This window comes from Cheilinus undulatus, linkage group 6 (assembly GCF_018320785.1).
Source record: "Cheilinus undulatus linkage group 6, ASM1832078v1, whole genome shotgun sequence".
Lineage (NCBI taxonomy): Eukaryota > Metazoa > Chordata > Actinopteri > Labriformes > Labridae > Cheilinus > Cheilinus undulatus.
The window spans coordinates 52,019,319-52,035,783 of record NC_054870.1 but is presented as its reverse complement, the minus strand read 5'-3'; the positions used below and the strand labels follow the sequence as shown (position 1 = coordinate 52,035,783).

Here is a 16,465-nt window from a genome sequence, read left to right as displayed (position 1 = left end):
CATTCCTTCCTTACTTCTTTCTTTCCCTCCTTTCTTCTTTCCTTCTTTCGTACTCCCCTACCTTCTTCCCTCCTTCCTTCTTTTCTACCAGTCCGCCTTCTTTCTTTTCATCCTTCCTTCCTACCCTTCTACCTCCCTTCCTTCCTTCTTTCCTACCCCTCTACATTCTATCCTTCCTACTGTCAACCTTCCTTATTTCCATCCTTCCTTTCCACCCTTTTACCTTCCCTCCTTGCTTCTTTCCTACCTGTCAACCTTTCTTCCTTCCTACCGTCAACCTTCCTTACTTCCATCCTTCCTTTCCACCCTTTAACCTTCCTTCCTTCCTTCCTTCCTTCTTTTCTACCCGTCAACCTCCCCTTCTCCATTCTTCCTTTCTACCCCTCTACCTTCTTTCCTTCCTTACTTCCTTCCTTCCTTTTCACCCTTTTACCTTACTTCCTTCCTTCCTACCATCAACCTTCCTTACTTCCATCCTTCCTTTCTACCCTTTAACCTTCCTTCCTACCCTTCTACCTTCCTACCATCAACTTTTCTTACTTCTATCCTTCCTTTCCACCCTTTTACCCTCCTTCCTTCCTACCCATCAACCTTCCTTCCTTCCTTATTTCCTACCTGTCAACCTTGCTTCCTTCTTTCCTTCCTACCCTTCTACCTACCTTTCTTCCTTCTTTCCTACCCATCAACCTTCTTCCTTCCTGCCTTTCAGCCCTTCTACCTTCATTCTTTCCCTTCTTTCTTCCTTTTTTCCTTCTTTCCCTCCTTCCTTTTTTCTTTCCCTCCTTTCTACCCTTCTACCCTCCTTCCTTCCTTCCTTCCTTCTTTCCTACCCATCAACCTTCCTTCTTTCCTTCCTGCCCTTCTACCTTCCTTTCTTCCCTCTTTCCTACCCATCAGCTTTCCGTCCTTCCTTCCTTGAGTTCTTCCCTTCTTCCTTTCTTTCTACCTTCCTTCTTTCCCTTCTTCCTTCCTTTTTTCCTTCATTCCGACCTTCCTTTTTTCTTTCCCTCCTTCCTACCTTCTACCTTCCATCCTTCCTTCTTTTCTTCCCGTCAACCTCCCCTTCTCCCTTCCTTCCTTCCTTCCTACCTTCTATCCTTCCTTGCTTCTTTCCTACCTGTAAACATTTCTTTCTCCCTTCCTACCCTTCTACCTTTCTTCCTTCCTATGTCAACCTTCCTAACTTCCATCCTTCCTTTCCACCCTTTTACCTTCCTTTCTTCCTTCTTTCCTACCCATCAACCTTCTTCCTTCCTGGAGTTCCTCCTTCCTTCCTTCTTTCCTTGCTTCCTACCATTCTACCTTCCTTCTTTCCCTTCTCCATTCCTTTTTTCCATCTTTCCTTCCTTCCTTTTGTCTTTCCTTCCTTCCTTTTTCCATTCTTTCATTCCTCTCTTTCCTTCCATCTTTGCAGGCGGCTGGAGCTTATCCCAGCTGGTAAAGGAGGGGTGTTACACCCCGAACTGGTGTCCTGTCACTTACAGGGCTCACATACAGAGACAAAAAAAATATTCCCTAACACTCTTATGGGCAATTTAGAACCACCATTTATCCTAACACTGTGGAGGAATTCAGAGAACCCTTGTATGCACAGGGAGAACATGAACTCCTCTTTTCCAGTGTACAGACCTTCTAAAAACGATTTATATTTAAATATCAGATGGTCTCTGATGACTATCTCAGTAATAGAGAGTTTTAAACAGCCCAGTACTCTGATAAACTGTCAGAGGATCATTGTTTTATGTAGTTTTATCAGACAGTTATTTCTATTGTCTACAGTAGAGCAAAGACATTAAAGATTTGAGTAAAAACTCATTATTTAAGAGTTGCATGCTCTCTTGTGTAATTAAACAACTTCTTTAAAGGTGCTGAGTCAACACATTTCACTTTACGGGTCTGACATGTCCAATATTAAATGTTGGGCCTCTTAGCCAGTCACTTTTTCAAACCTTGCCTCTCTAACAGAGTAATTGAATATTCCTGCTGTAGTATGGGGGGGGCCTTCACCTACACCCACATTCTTTAATGCCACATGTAGAGAGCAGACGCAGACGTATAGGAGCGTTTGGCAGCTCTCCACCACCGCCTGCTGAAATGGATTTTAGTCATGCAGGGTCCTTTATTAAAAAGTCCTCTCCTGGAGTGTTTCTGTGGCCACAAACCCCCCCCTCCGACCCCCCACACCTCCACCCTGCTGCTGCTCTTGCTCCACATTTGGGAGCCATTAGCAGGCTGAACTGGAGGCTACTGTACACCCCCACTCATAATGCTGCGTGAGGCCTGGCAGGGAGACCAGGGGCTCATAATCCACGTTCATACATGGACCAGAAATCATACTTCGACACGTTTAGACTAAACGGTAATACACCATAAATCTGGACTTTTTATCCACAGAGAAAGAACAGATGATGGTCACAACACTAGAATTATAAACTAAATCTAACCGTATTAGAGCCTGTTTGATATCACAGCAAAGAAAATAGAAGACTAGACTTCCAATATTGGACATTTTTTTGTTTTAATTATCAACTAGAGCTACCGCCTGACGTTTTTTTCTACCGCTTTGTTTTAATCCTGATAAATATCAAAGACTCTGCCTATTTCCAGCCCTACTGCATGTGTGTTCTTCTATTAAACCACACAGTTTCAGTCCTTTGTGATTTATAATTCCTCTTTATTACTCACCAGAGCTCTCATTGTTTTGAAGGCTGACCTCCTCCTCCTCCTCCTCCTCCTGCAGGCTGAATATTCTCCAGATGGGCCTGAGGTCGGGTACGGATCCTTCCACCAGCAGTACTGGCTGGACGGGCGCATCGTGGCGGTGGGAGTGATCGACATCCTGCCCACCTGTGTGTCCTCTGTCTACCTGTACTACCACCCAGACTTCGCCTCGCTGTCTTTGGGCTCCTACTCTGCTCTCAGGTGGGTTTTCAGGTCACACATGAACCCCTCTCTGCTTCTGTAAGCTGTCTGATGATGATGATGATGGTGGAGACAACTGGAGCGCCCATTCGTAGGGCTGGCTCAGGATGTCTGTCTACCTGGTGATGCCTGATAAAGCCTCAAACATTTGAAACTGATCCCAAAGCTTTGCTTAACAAAATCCTTCTTCTAAAAACAATAACCAAGGCACAGAGTGTATCGTAAGGAAAGATCGGTTTATTTCTAGAGCATCACTCAAACCACGGGCAATTAAGCTTGCTTTGCACAGACTACAACAAGGCATCGTTGTGAAGAAATAAGGCATTAAAAACTGAAATATCTTCAGATGAAACACAACAGCCATTGATTATACAACCTTTAAAATGTTGTAAGCAGCACTGCTTTAGCCCAAATCTGGTCTATCCTGCATGCTCATTATTTCCTCCTCATTCCTCAAATCTTTGCACATTATGGCTGGATCTAAACGAAAATAAAAAATGGCTGAGTAAAATCATTTTTGTGTCTTTTAAGATTTTTTTTAGCCTTTATAACTAAAGAGAGACAGGAAGTACTGGCAGAGGGTGTGAGGGTTAAAAGGCATTAGAACCTTGACCAGTGCACTGAAGTCTACAGCCTCTGTATTTGGCCTCCGTCTTCAACAGCTGAGAGACACTGGCATCCAAACGAGGTCTTTAAAGCTAACTGTGCAGCAAAATCATATGCATTATAAATAAAAAATGGATTTGTAATGATTTGAAATAATAGAAGAAGAGACAGGGGCATCATATGTGAATGTTGGCTAGTACACCTCAGTCATAGCATTCAGTAACAGCTACGTTGACCACTACGTGGAGCTGCAGCACCAAGCATTTTAATGTTTATCTCTTTAAAACATTCATATATGCTTGTGCGTCACTGCATAGCATCGCACTGTAGTCAGTAGCTGGGTTTCCATTACAGTTTTTCGAGAAATGAAAGTGATATTTTCTTAAATTTCAACTAAGTACAATTGTGCTTTGAATGTGTTTCCATTGAATTATGTTTCATGGGTTCAAATCTGGCCTAAGGGCATGCCCCCCCATCCCTGTTTCCGACTAGATCCACTGTCTTCATCTATCAAATAAAGGCACAAAAATCACAAAAATAAATCTTTAAAAAAAAATCACATTTTCTGTGGAAGCTTTCAGCTTCAGGAGTTTTGGGAGTGCGTTTTTTCTTGCGTGGGTTTTTCACGCATCACTACACAGCGTATTAGCATCAAACCCAGCAACAGACAGCATAGAAATATTCAGCTAAAACAGGGGTGTCAAACTCAGTCACAGAAGGGGCTGGATTCTTAATTAAGGTCCGACCTGAGGTCCTAACAGGGTCCAAATTTAACTGTCAACCTAGTTTTGTGCCGGTAATCAATTATGGGGAAAAATGTTAGCAATGGTGATAAATGATTTCCAGATTTAAAAAGTCAAAACGATTAGTTAAAAGGCTCAAAACCTGAAATAAAAAGTCAAACTTATTTGTTCAAAAGGTCAAAACATGAAATTAGATGATTTTGCCCCTGGGCCTTGAGTTTGACACCCCTGAGCTAAAATATCTCAGTCGCCCCCTTGTGGCTGGCTGCGATATAGGAATCAATCTCACTGTTAGAGCCTGAAAATGACCAACCTTTGAAAGAAAATACAAATATCTAAACACAAATATGTCAATTAGAGCAGGGGTTTTCAAAGTGTGGGCCAAAGTGGGCCTCCCCAGAACTTCAGGGGAGGTGCAGAGCCATAAACCACAAAAAGTGATTTTCTTTGCTAACTTCTGCTGTGCATGGAGCAAAATGAATAGACTGATAGTTACTTTAGGGCAGTGATACTCGACATGAGGCTCTTTGATGTCTTCATTTTGAATATTTTTCCCCCAGAAAACCTTAAAAAAGGGAAACTTTTTTGCCCCTTTATACCATTTTTTGACATTTTCATCCATCAAAGCATCTTTTTGTCATTAAATACCACTTTTCCCTACTTTTTGCCCATTTTTGCCACTTCTTTTTGCCACTTTTTTCCAATTTTTGCCCTGTCTCCCTGTTTGTTTGTTTGTTTGTTTTTTTTTGCCATTTTTCGCCCTTCAAAGCATCTTTTTGTCATTAAATACTACTTTTTCCTTCTTTTTGCCACTTTTTGCCAACTTTTGCAATTTTTCACCGTTTTTTATTTTATTAATTTTTTTTGCCATTTTCCACAAATTTAAACAGTCTTTTGTCATTAAATATTACTTTTTCCCTACCTTTTGCCCATTTTTGCCACTCTTGACTGCTTTTTTTTTTTTACTCATTTTTTTGCCTTATTTTTGCCACCTTTGGACCATTTTTTTGCCACTTGTTGCTCATTTTTTTGTCACTTCTCACCCATCTTTTTTTACATTTTATCCCCATCTTTGTCCATTTTCACCCGTTTTTGCTGCTTTTTGACCATTTTTCCCATCTTTAACTTATTTTTATTGCTACTTTAAGCTGTTTTTACCACTTTCTACCACTTAGATTGTGGCTCTTGTAAAGGTATTTTTCAACAGTTTGGCTGTTTGGTTGGGTAATGCTGCTTTAAGGATTATCAGAGCAGAATAATCAGGTAGTATTGGCAGTAAATTCATTACTGAAACCAAATAACTGATTACCTGGTAAAGACGGATGTTTAAGAACATTTGCAGACCAAAATATCAAAGATATAAAAATGTTAAAAATATTTAAAATTAGACATAAATGTTTGAAAATATGGTTACGTTTTTTTTTTTTTTTTTTAATTTGAATCTTTATGTGGGTGGGGGTCCACTGAATGAATAATTGTCTCTTAGGGTAGGCTCACTCTACCACACTTTAAAAAAAAACCTGAATTAGAGCATTTTAGAAATTTCTTTAGTTTAAATGAAAGTTCGGCCTTTGTAGTGCCTGTTTAGGGAAAACTGGTCCTTGTCCAAATGTAGTTGATGACCTCTGCTGTACTGGTTTCTTTAGGTGGCTGAGGGAGTTAGGCTGGGGAGCTGGTCTGTATGTCTGTGCTGTGCTGGTTGTCTTGCAGTGTTCTTTGTTTGATCCATTTCCTTATTTAAATGAAAATATTCAGATATGAGGATTATTTAGCATTCTTTAAAGAACAGACGGATCTGTCAGATGTAACACAGAGCTCCTCTAACAGAAGAATAGTCGGTGACTCCCATCTTTGTTCTCACTTTCATTCTTCCTCCCTCTGTTCCTGCCCTCCTCTTAACCTGCTCTCCCTCTGACTTTTGATCTGTTTGGCCCGCCCACTTTTTATCTTTCCTTAGAAGTGAATACGATAAGTGCCGTAATGCTGCAGGACAGGGAAAATTCTGCTTTCTCTCTTTCTTCCCCGTTGATTGGTCGAGGCAGCGCCGTGTTTGTGGTCGGGCTGACGACAGCACTCTGTGCCAAGATGAAACAGGAGAACGCACTCAGAGTCGAGGCGTTTCCTGTCAAACGTAACCCAATAATGTGAGAAAGACTTTTTAAAATATTTCTGTGCAGATGTGGGAGTCTGGGGGATCTGGGCTTCAAAGATGGTGTGTTCAGGTGTGAGTCTGAGAGTTATGAGGGTATGTGAGTGTGATTTAATGGTTGTGATGGAGGGAACGCCCTGGTCATCACACCCACGGCTCCTGATCCAGTTTTCCAGGACGAGTCCAGCAGTGAGACGGAGCACTAGGAGAGGAGGACTCAGTGAAAAGATCCTCCTTATTACAGACATTGGAGTCCAGCTCTTTGATCCAGTCTGGACCCTCCCAAGTCTGCTTGGCTGAGCTTAAACTTACTGTATGAAGCCACACTTTAAAGCTTGAGCCAACATTTATTAGAGCAGATGATGTTTCTCTTCTACAGAAGGCCAAACCGAGCTCTCCTTAAAAAAAAAAAAAAAAAAAAAAAAAGTCACAGAGGAGAGACGTGCACTTTAAACAGGTCACACATCCTGATTCCCTCCTTTTGACTAGATCAGCAAAGGCCCAGTTAAAGAACACTTCTTGAGATTATCTAACCAAATTATCCAACCTGAGATCATGAATAACAAACATGCTCAGTATTTATGACCAGAAATCCTGTTGTGTGTGGTGGGCACCGAGGACAGCTGAGGAGACATGAGCAAGATTTCAGGTACAATGGACAAATGTCAAATCAGAAAGCAAGCTGGCCAAAGGAGGAAGCACAACAAACACAGCCATGGCAACTAAAGGCTCATTTATGCTCTACCTTTGAAATGCCTTTCAATCACCAGTCATTTCTTGAGTCTAGGACTCTGGGTGTGCCATACACAGTGCAAAAGATAACTATATACGTAGACGACAATTAGTGCAAATAAAGGTGGAAAAATGCATTCTCAACATTCTCAGTAACATATTGTTATTGCACATGACAGACACACACAAATGCCACTACCTAACGCTATTTTTTGAAAACAAAACACCACTCTGGCTCGCTCTCCTTTTACTCTCATCCTTCACTCTCCTTTTTCACTCATCTTCTGCCGAAGCTGCCGTTTTCGCGGTGCTGTTCCACATTACCATAATATATATACCACACATCATATATTGTCGTAAAGCACGGATTCTCAGCTCTCTGTCAGCGTTGGAATTTTTTTAGATTGAGCAAACTTTCGAGGAGTTACAGTGTTGAGAATCACAATACTTCTGGTGTTTTGCTATGAACGCCTTATGGTTGCGAGTACCGTAATGAACCATATATGTGCGCATGCCCACAATTCTCAGCTTTCCAACACCGTTGGAATTTTTCTGATTGGACAAACTTTGACAGAGTTACAGTAATAATACTCCGGACATATGAAACACAGCGCCGTCGCTGGGTCAGTAGGTAAGGGTTAAAGTGGCAAAAAAGGGCACTTTGAGTGGTAAAAGGGGATTAAAAAAGTGGCTGAAATGGTGTTAAAATGGCAAAAATATTTGGAAATTTGGGGAAATGGGATGAAAAGTTGGTATAAATGGGCAAAAAAGGCTTAGCTGAGACAGAAATAAGCAGAAATGGGTTAAACAGGGAAAAATGGGCATAACAAATTGTGAAATGTGGCTTAAAAAGCAGTAAAGAGGGGTTAATATTGGCAATAATGGGTCAACAGAGCCAACAGTAGGCTGAGAGTGGCAAGACTTGGTTTAGAAGTGGCAAAAACAGAAAGAAAAAAGGGGTGGAAAGGATTTAAAATTGACAAAAGTGGCAACAATGTGCTAAATTGGCAAATTGATGGGAAAAAAGTGATGAAACTGTTTAACTTGGCAAAATTGCTGTAAAGTGGCAACAGTGTAATTTAAACAATATTCTTAGTTTTTTTAAGGCATCTGGAGACCCACTCTCAGTGTTTCGTGGCCCCTAATGGGGTCTCAACCCCAAAGTTGAGAACCCTTACACTAGTGTTTGTAGAGAGAGGCAGGTAAAATAAGATGTTTTTTTATTTCTTCTTGTCATTTCTGAGGATCTATACAGCTGAAGAACAAAATGAGCCGTGATTCAGAGCAAACAAACTATCCGTCTGAAATCTTTTTTTTACCTTTACCTTTTTTACCTACTCATAGCTGTACTCAGGATCAGATAGAGCTTGGTAAGCCGTGAGGAGGACCTGCGTGTGATTCTGCAGAGGGGACAGGAGAGGGAGGTGTTGAGAAGTTTCCATCAGGAGTTGAGCTCCTCTGCCTCAGGCTTTGAGGAGGAGGAGGAGAGAAGAGGCTGGTAATGAGGAGCCTGAGGCGCTGCATGAAGCAAACACAGCTGGCGTCCAACACGGATCACTTTCAGTAGAGGGATGTCCTGGTGGAGACGGGACTCTGATCTGAGTCTTTAGATATTCACTTTCACTGATAACGCTGCTGATCAGTAATCTGTTCATTTGCTCGGACGGTTTGTGCCACCAGACATTTTTATGGTACAAGATGCTAAAATATCAAATCAATACTGTTATTAAGTTAAGTGAAAATATATTCAAACAAAGTTGGTGCCATAGAACAGACCGATTAAAGGAGATACTGGATTCAGACAAAAATCTACGTCTTGCCACTGACCGAGGCTTTCAAAACAGTTGGTACACTCCTTTAGTTTTAAATCACGATGAATCTTCTGCATCTCCCGTGTCTCACCATGCATGCTCTACCTGGCTAACCCCCTCGTATTAATGAAATGTTCCTGCATGCATGCGCGGCTGCAGAAAGCACCTTGTGGTCTGCTCCGTTTTGGGCCCTTTGTGAGCACATCAGTATGAGGGAGCCGTGCCGGAGCAGAGGCCCTGATAATTGGCTTGTGCTGGAGTGTCAGATGGCTGAAGAGGGGATAATGGTGGACTCAAGCTGCTGCCATGGGGGAGGAGGTGGGGGTGTGAAGGGTGATTGGGGGGGGCTTTTTTGTGAATGGGCCCCTCGCCTCTCTTGACCCCCCCTCCCCCGATTCAAGCCTGCCGGGTGCTTTTGTGGAGAGGGGATGGGAACCCAGGAACCTGGCAGCGAGTGGGTGACCTTCCAGCACCTCGCTCTCTCTCCGTCCTTTTCTCTTTCTTGACCCTCCTCTTTTATATTCTCCTCCTGCTCTCCCCTCCTCCCCCCCCTCCTCGCTGGCCCAGCCCGCTTTGTCCCGTGTCTTATTTTTCAGTGCATCCATTTTATTTTAAGGCCTCTTTCTCTCCCTCTTAAGTTTTGGAAGAAAGAAAATTCTCCCCCTCGGTTTAAGCGGGTGAAACACGGAGGGTGGAAGGAAGAGAGAAACAAAAAGAGGGAAAAAAGCCGAGCTGGAATTTAGTTATGGAAAAGTGAAGGAAACGACGGAGAGAAAGGGAAAAATAGGCTTTTAGAAAAAAAAGGATGCAATTAAGGAAGAAACTATTGGGGAAAAATAAAGCCGGCCAGACATTTACTGTATTTGAAGAAGCAGCATAAATCTTCCAAGTCCTAAATCTTTATTTTACACGCTCTCTCTCTTTCTTCACCTCTGTCTTTCTGCTCCAGGCTGAATGTGGATGGAGAGAGGAGCCGCTTGTTTTTGTGTAATGAAATGAGACGGAGAAAAGCTGCTTCTTTCACAGTGGGTGTTTACTTCCTCCGCTCAGCCTCAGCCTCAGTCAGGACTGGTTCAACTCATTTTATTACTCAGTGCACTCATTTATTCACTGAATACACACCCACATGTTAGAGCACGGCATTTCAGACTGCAGATAAGATCCCTACATGTTTAATTTTCTACAAATTGTCCACACTTATTCTGGTTAATGTTTTTGGTGAGGATCAAACCTCCAAACTGCTGTGAACTCTTGGTTGTTGTTTGGTTGTTGCACTTGAAGTGCAGAAGTTCAATTGCATGCACATAATCCACAAAGTTTCAACTGTTAGACCATTTTTACAAGAGTTAGAAAATGTTAGGGGAGACGTTCAAAGTAAATGTTTGGAAAAATTCAGGTAGCTGTAACTTTGAGACGGGTATCTCTGCAGCTTAGAGACCTCTCAGATACAGACCTCTTGCCAGTGTTCTTTACGGGGGCTTTGTGTTTTTTTATTCCAAAAGTGGAGTCTGAGGTCTGTTAGTAGTTGCAAATCAATATACATAAAGTTTGGCGCTATCTCTTTGCACTATTCAAAACCCGATGTCTAACGTCAGTTTCCAAAAGGTACCAAGCACGCCAGCACCAGCAGTTCAAAGAGAACAAACATATGTCATATTGAACGGTTCAGAGAGTGTTTACCCAGGTCTAGGGCTGAAACGATTCCTCCAATTATTAGAGCGATTCGATTAAAAAAAATCCTCGAAGCAAATAATCTGCCACGAGGCTTTGCTTAAATCAGTCCTTAATTCATTTACGCCCATGCTGTAAGCCTGGTGACAGCACGGGCGCTTGGTGACAGCCTGCTGTGTTTCGCATGGACGACTTTTTCGCTGTTACTATAACCTAACATGCATGATGCAAGGCGTGAAATTCATGAGGGAAGAGAAGTTGATCCGGTGATGTTTACAGACACTCGTCCTGCGTTTTTACTTATTCACTGACTGTGGCTTCGGTCATGCTTCTGTACATTTTTGAAGGAAGTTAAAATGGAATAAAAATCAATCAGTTCATTCTGTAATTGATGTATTCTTTTGGTCTTCTTAACAGCAGAATGTTCCACATTTCTTGTTTTAACTTCTTAAATTTGAATATTTCCTTATTTTCTTAAACATTATTGCAAACAAATAAGTGGTTGTTGGTTTTGACCTGTTGCTCTGACAAAAGATGCAATTTCAAGACTTCACTTTGAGTTTTGTACAGTTTAATAGTTGTTTTTAGACCTCCAAAGTATTCATGACAGATTTGAAAAGTTTCTGGACAATTAAAAAAGTTTTCAGTCGCTCACCTGACTCTATGTAGACAGTTTAATTTGTCATGGCTGTTTTTTACATTCATCTGGGAATCTCCTAGACAAAATGTTTGGGAAGGGCAGCGAACACTCCATCTCTTTTATTATGGACCAATCAGAGCAACAAGACAAAATGAGGTAGTAGACATGCACAGCTCCAGTAACCTGAGCTTGGCAGACAGGTGCTGTCATATATTAATAACGGTGGAACTTGTTGGTGGATAAAACACATCCTGAGGCTGGTTGAGAGAAGTTCAAAAACATCTTTAACAAGAGAAGCTTCCAGTGTGGCTGTTTGCTCTGGTTTAGATACAGAGACGTAGTCCAGCTTGGATTAAACGGCCACTGTACTACAGATTTATCTGAGCTGTACGTTACACCAGTGGCAGCCATAACTACCAGCTTCCAGTACAACTGACCCCACCTGTAGCCAGCGCCTCGTAGAGTTTTGAATGGTGGATTTTCCTGACGGCAGACGTTGAGTCTGGCCAATCTGCTTTGCAACGTTCATCACTGGCTGCCTGAGCTACACGTGTCCCTACAGTGTTTCCCACCAGGACTGGCGGGAAATTTTGAACAGCTATGAACCCAAATCATATAAACCGTTTCTGTGTCTGAAAGCTTTTTCTTACAGTTTCTGGAATTGTGTTTCTTTCTTCTGCAGGGAGATCGCTTTCACTAGGCAGCTGCAGAAACAGTCTCCGAAGCTGTCCTACTACTACCTGGGCTTCTACATCCACTCCTGTCCCAAGATGCGCTACAAGGTAGGCTTTCATAGAGTGAAGGAGATATCAGTAAAAAGACAAAAAGCTTAATTTCACATACTGCATGCCAGCGTTTCCGCTAGACTTTTTTGTTCCCGGTCAAAATGACCGGCAGTCCTCAAGAATTCCGGCCATTTGAAACAACTATCAGACATTTGCTTTAATATTATTTTGCTGCATTAACAGCAGCAAAATGCATAAATATGATATATTGTGATACATCGATACATACAAGTCGGCGCTAAACGAGACTGAGGACACATTTTTATCTCCAGACCTGACTCAAAACCGAGCCAGTAGAAACCAAGCCAACAGTAAACCTGAGTAATTACTACCCTGTTATTACAGACACATGATTAGACCCTAGAACTGACTGCACAAAGACTTTCTCTGATTTTTCTTTGTGTTAGTGGTTTAAAGTTTCAAAATAAAGGCTACGCACTTTTCCTTACACACGCAGTCAGTTACACACAATATACACCTACGTTAAACTCATAAACGACAACGGTTAGCTTCACATTAGCACCATTAGCCTGTTAGCACATAATGAGTCTTACAGTCAGTTGCTAATGATGATATAACTGTAAGCTGGAAATCCCACCATCCTGGTTTATTTGGACTAGTCCCGAAAAGACAAAAACTCCAAAGTAGATAGCCCTCATCTCATTAATGGCTTATCCAAGTCTACTTCTGCTAATTAGCCAGCATAGACCTCTCTCTCTCTCTCTCTGCTGCTGCATCAGTGTTTATGACACTCAGCAGTTCCCTTCCTTTCAGCCTCTTCACTACTCGCTGCGATGATCAAAATCCTTCCATACCGCTGATGATATTAAACCTTTGGTTAACCAGGAAAACCTCACTTAGATTAAAATTCTGCTTTACAAGAAAGCTCTGGTCAAACTTTCCCTGCAGAGTCTCCAGCTGTACTGAGCATGCTCAGAGACATAGAAGTACTTCGATGTCATTGTGCATACATAATTAGCCATGTGCTTGTCGTCTGAGGAGATAAACAACCCCAGCAATGCAGGACAGTAGATGTAGTAAGATTAGGCAACTTTTAATGTATATTAACACATTCTCACAGCATATCTTCTAGGTTACACAAAATGTAATATTCAAGTATTCAGTATTTACTTATCTGGTCATTTGCATATTTTCTGTCAGACATTTTGACCGGTTATATTTTTATTTGCCGGACTTCCGCCCTTTTTACTGGCCAATGACCGGCAATTGCCAGCTAACGGAAACTCAGCTGCATGCTAAAGAAATGATCTATTTCATCAAAAATGACTAAGACAGATTTCGAGTTAAATACATTAATTACGGTGCTAATTCTGTTAGCACCTAAATGGAAGTTCCCCCTTTGTTTTAGCATCAAGCTAACATTTTAAGATTCCTTGCTCATGGAAGAGGAAATTATTAGCTCGAGTCAAACATTTCATTTTAATGTGTTTATGGTTTTAAAGGATTCACTCTGACTTCTCATTTTAAAAACCTCCTTCTCTCCATATGTGAGATTTAATCCACATATCCGTCTTGTGCCGTCTGTCATCATCTGCACATATGGTAAAGCTTTAAAGTCTGACTGGTTTATGAGCACATCATCGGGATGCTGCAGGTCCAGTTTCATGAAACGTTCCCTCTCTCCCTCTCCGTCTTCATCCTTCCCTCCTCAAATTGGCCTTCTCCTCTCAGACAAGTGACCACACTGGGCTGTTCCTGCCTTTACCTTGGCATGAACTCTTTTACTCCACTCTTGTTATTATAGGTGCAGATACCTCAACGTGGGGCTACCTGTGTGCTTTATGCTCCTGTTTTAAAATGAATCATGGCACCTGTGGAAATTTTTCTTGCTTTAAAGTCTGGAGTATTCTACTGTTGATTCACTTCAACATAGTGATGAATATTGAGTGGATATTTTAGAAGGAGAAAGGGGATTTGAAAGGTCAACACTATAGATTTTACGATTGCTTTAAACATGCTGATATCCACCATATCTCGCAACATCCTGCACAGACAAATACCTTTTAAACAGCTGGTTCATGCATGGAAAATCTACTATAGGACAGAGAAAAACAAGGAAAAAATAGCATGAGTGAATGTTTGGAGAAAAAATGGATATAGGGAGGTTCAGGCAGGAGGAGAGAAGGCGGCTGCTGAAGACATTAAAGGTTGAGAGAAAGGTCATGGTGTACACGCTCAGATATATGCATATTTTTACACGAAGCAGAGGATGAACTGTCTGAACCCGCTCAGAAATCTATCATGCATCTGCACCAACATGCGCACAGGAGCTGCTGCCTCCACAGTCCAGTCCAGGCCAAAGATGTGCAAAGCAGCAAGACTGATTCGGAGCATTGCAGGGGACAGTTGCTGGAGTGTGAACCGGGTTGTTGCAGCCTGAATCAGGCCTATCATGTGTTCCAACAACCAATCATGGCCTTCGAGCCCAGAGAGGAGGAAAGCTGGCAATTTAAATAGTTGAGTCTTCCCTCTTTTCCTTGCAGAGTGTGCATTGTACCTATATGCTTTTCTATTTATAGTGTTATCACCCAGAAAAATCACAGTCTCCGTGGTTCATATTTGCTCTGCTGATTCATAGGTTGTTTGTGGAAGATGTCACATCACAGCAGAGAACTCTAGATGGGGCATTTTGATAGTGCTTAGAGAAGTGCTATCAAAATGCCAAAGTTTTGTGCATTTCCCGACTGTGCCAACCTTTCGAACTGCAAAAGAAAACATTATTGAGCACCTTTTGAGGCAAAACGTGGTGACTCATTTGGGTAAAAAAGGCCCACAGAGGAACAGCAGCAGCCATGGATAAAAACCTCTGTCTAAGGCCTGGATGAATGTTGTCGTCCATGGTACGATTCAAAACAAGCAGTCCTATTTGGCTAGGTACAGTTTGTCACTGTAAAACCTGATCTTTCTTGACTTTCCAAAGCTGCTGTCCATCCAGCCTAACTCATTTTGATAGAGAATCCATCTCTTTTTAGAGAGCTGGATTGTTTGGCTCAGCTTAGTAAGGGAGCTGGGCTTTGGTTTCTCCTGGCTGGCTCGTCAAAAAGTGATCACAACCAAAAGACTCCAAAACAGCTCTTCATTTGGTACCAGTTTGACTTTTAAAATGTGGATCGAATAACAACAAAGATGGAAGAAAGGAAACTGGCTTTTAAACAGGAGCCAGCTACCATCTTCCATAGAAAAGAGCTGGCTCATAGAACTGGCTTATTCATGAACTTAAAAAGTCTGGAGGGGCGGAGTTAGACTATTAGTGTGGTTAGGCACAGTTTGTCAAGGTAAACCCTGAACAACCCACAGCCTCACTTGTTTTGATTGACACATCCATGTCTTTCAGAGATCAGTATTGTTCAGCTCAGCTCAGTAATAAGAGCTAGTCTTTTGGCTCTCCTGGCTGGCTCACCAAAAAGAAATCACAGCTGATGGTCCATCCTTTACAGAGTCTTTTGTCCATAGTCATCCTTTCTAATTTCAAAGCCCAGTGTCCCTACTCCTCCTTAACTCCCTTTTGTCAGTCTGCAGCAGCATGTTGCTCACTCACCTGCTGTTCCTTGTCTAAGTGAAGCATCTGATTGGATGAGTAGCTTCCTGTGTCTCCACTTTATGTCAAAAAGCTGCACAGGTTGTGGCACGAGTGCTTATCAGAATGAAAAAACAGGCATGCAGGGTCCGGAAGGGACGACACACTAGCCACCAAACTGTACACCCTGAGTTATATGCAGCTACCTGACAGGCATGAAAAGAGGAAGTGGAAAAAGTAAAGAGAGATGATTGCATTCTCTGGTTGCAGCGGGTGAACTGACAGTTGTTCAGGATGTTGCAGAGCGGCCTGCTGCAGTTGCAGATTTCAGTTTGTCTTTTCGCTGATTTGTGATCTAAACTGGGCGTAACACGCTTGCATTCTCACCAAACAATCTGAGATCCACAGCTCCATGAGGAGCCTTTCCAAGTCTATTAGTTTGGATCCGATTCTCCATTCATCTTTATTTTCTCTCATTCATCGTCTAATTCCTCTTTCTCTCCGTCGTCTCATTCAGAAGTTCCCAGAGAATGCTCTCGCTCTCAGACTGATGTCTTGTTGAGGATTATGGCAAAGTGCCACACCTTTCTCTCCTTTACATCTTGTTTTGTGCTCACTTTGAGGCCATGGATGTGAGCGTGTTTGCTCCGTTTATGTGTGTTGAATCTCGATCACGCCGTTTCCACGGCACCAAACCCCCCCCTGCAGAGGAATTTACCCCCCTGCCCCCCATATCTGTTTGTCACTGCAGCGTCTTGTTCACAGCCTCCCCACTTCTTCTCTTCGGGGGTTGAGACAGAAGAAGGGTGAGAAGGTTGCCCAGTTCCCACCTTTTCTCTCTCCCACTCCCACAGAAACACACCGGCGC

General features: G+C 42.2%; 1 protein-coding gene across 4 annotated transcripts in view; it reads left to right on the top strand.

Moving 5' to 3' along the window:
- Positions 1-16,465, top strand: part of LOC121510693 (arginyl-tRNA--protein transferase 1) — a 143,636-nt gene that overhangs the window by 73,670 nt on the left and 53,501 nt on the right. For all 4 annotated transcript variants that reach the window (XM_041788863.1, XM_041788862.1, XM_041788861.1 and 1 more), the window contains 2 exons: positions 2,741-2,922; positions 11,957-12,056. In XM_041788863.1, coding sequence (XP_041644797.1) covers positions 2,741-2,922; positions 11,957-12,056 — 282 coding nt within the window. The remainder of the gene's footprint in view (positions 1-2,740; positions 2,923-11,956; positions 12,057-16,465) is intronic.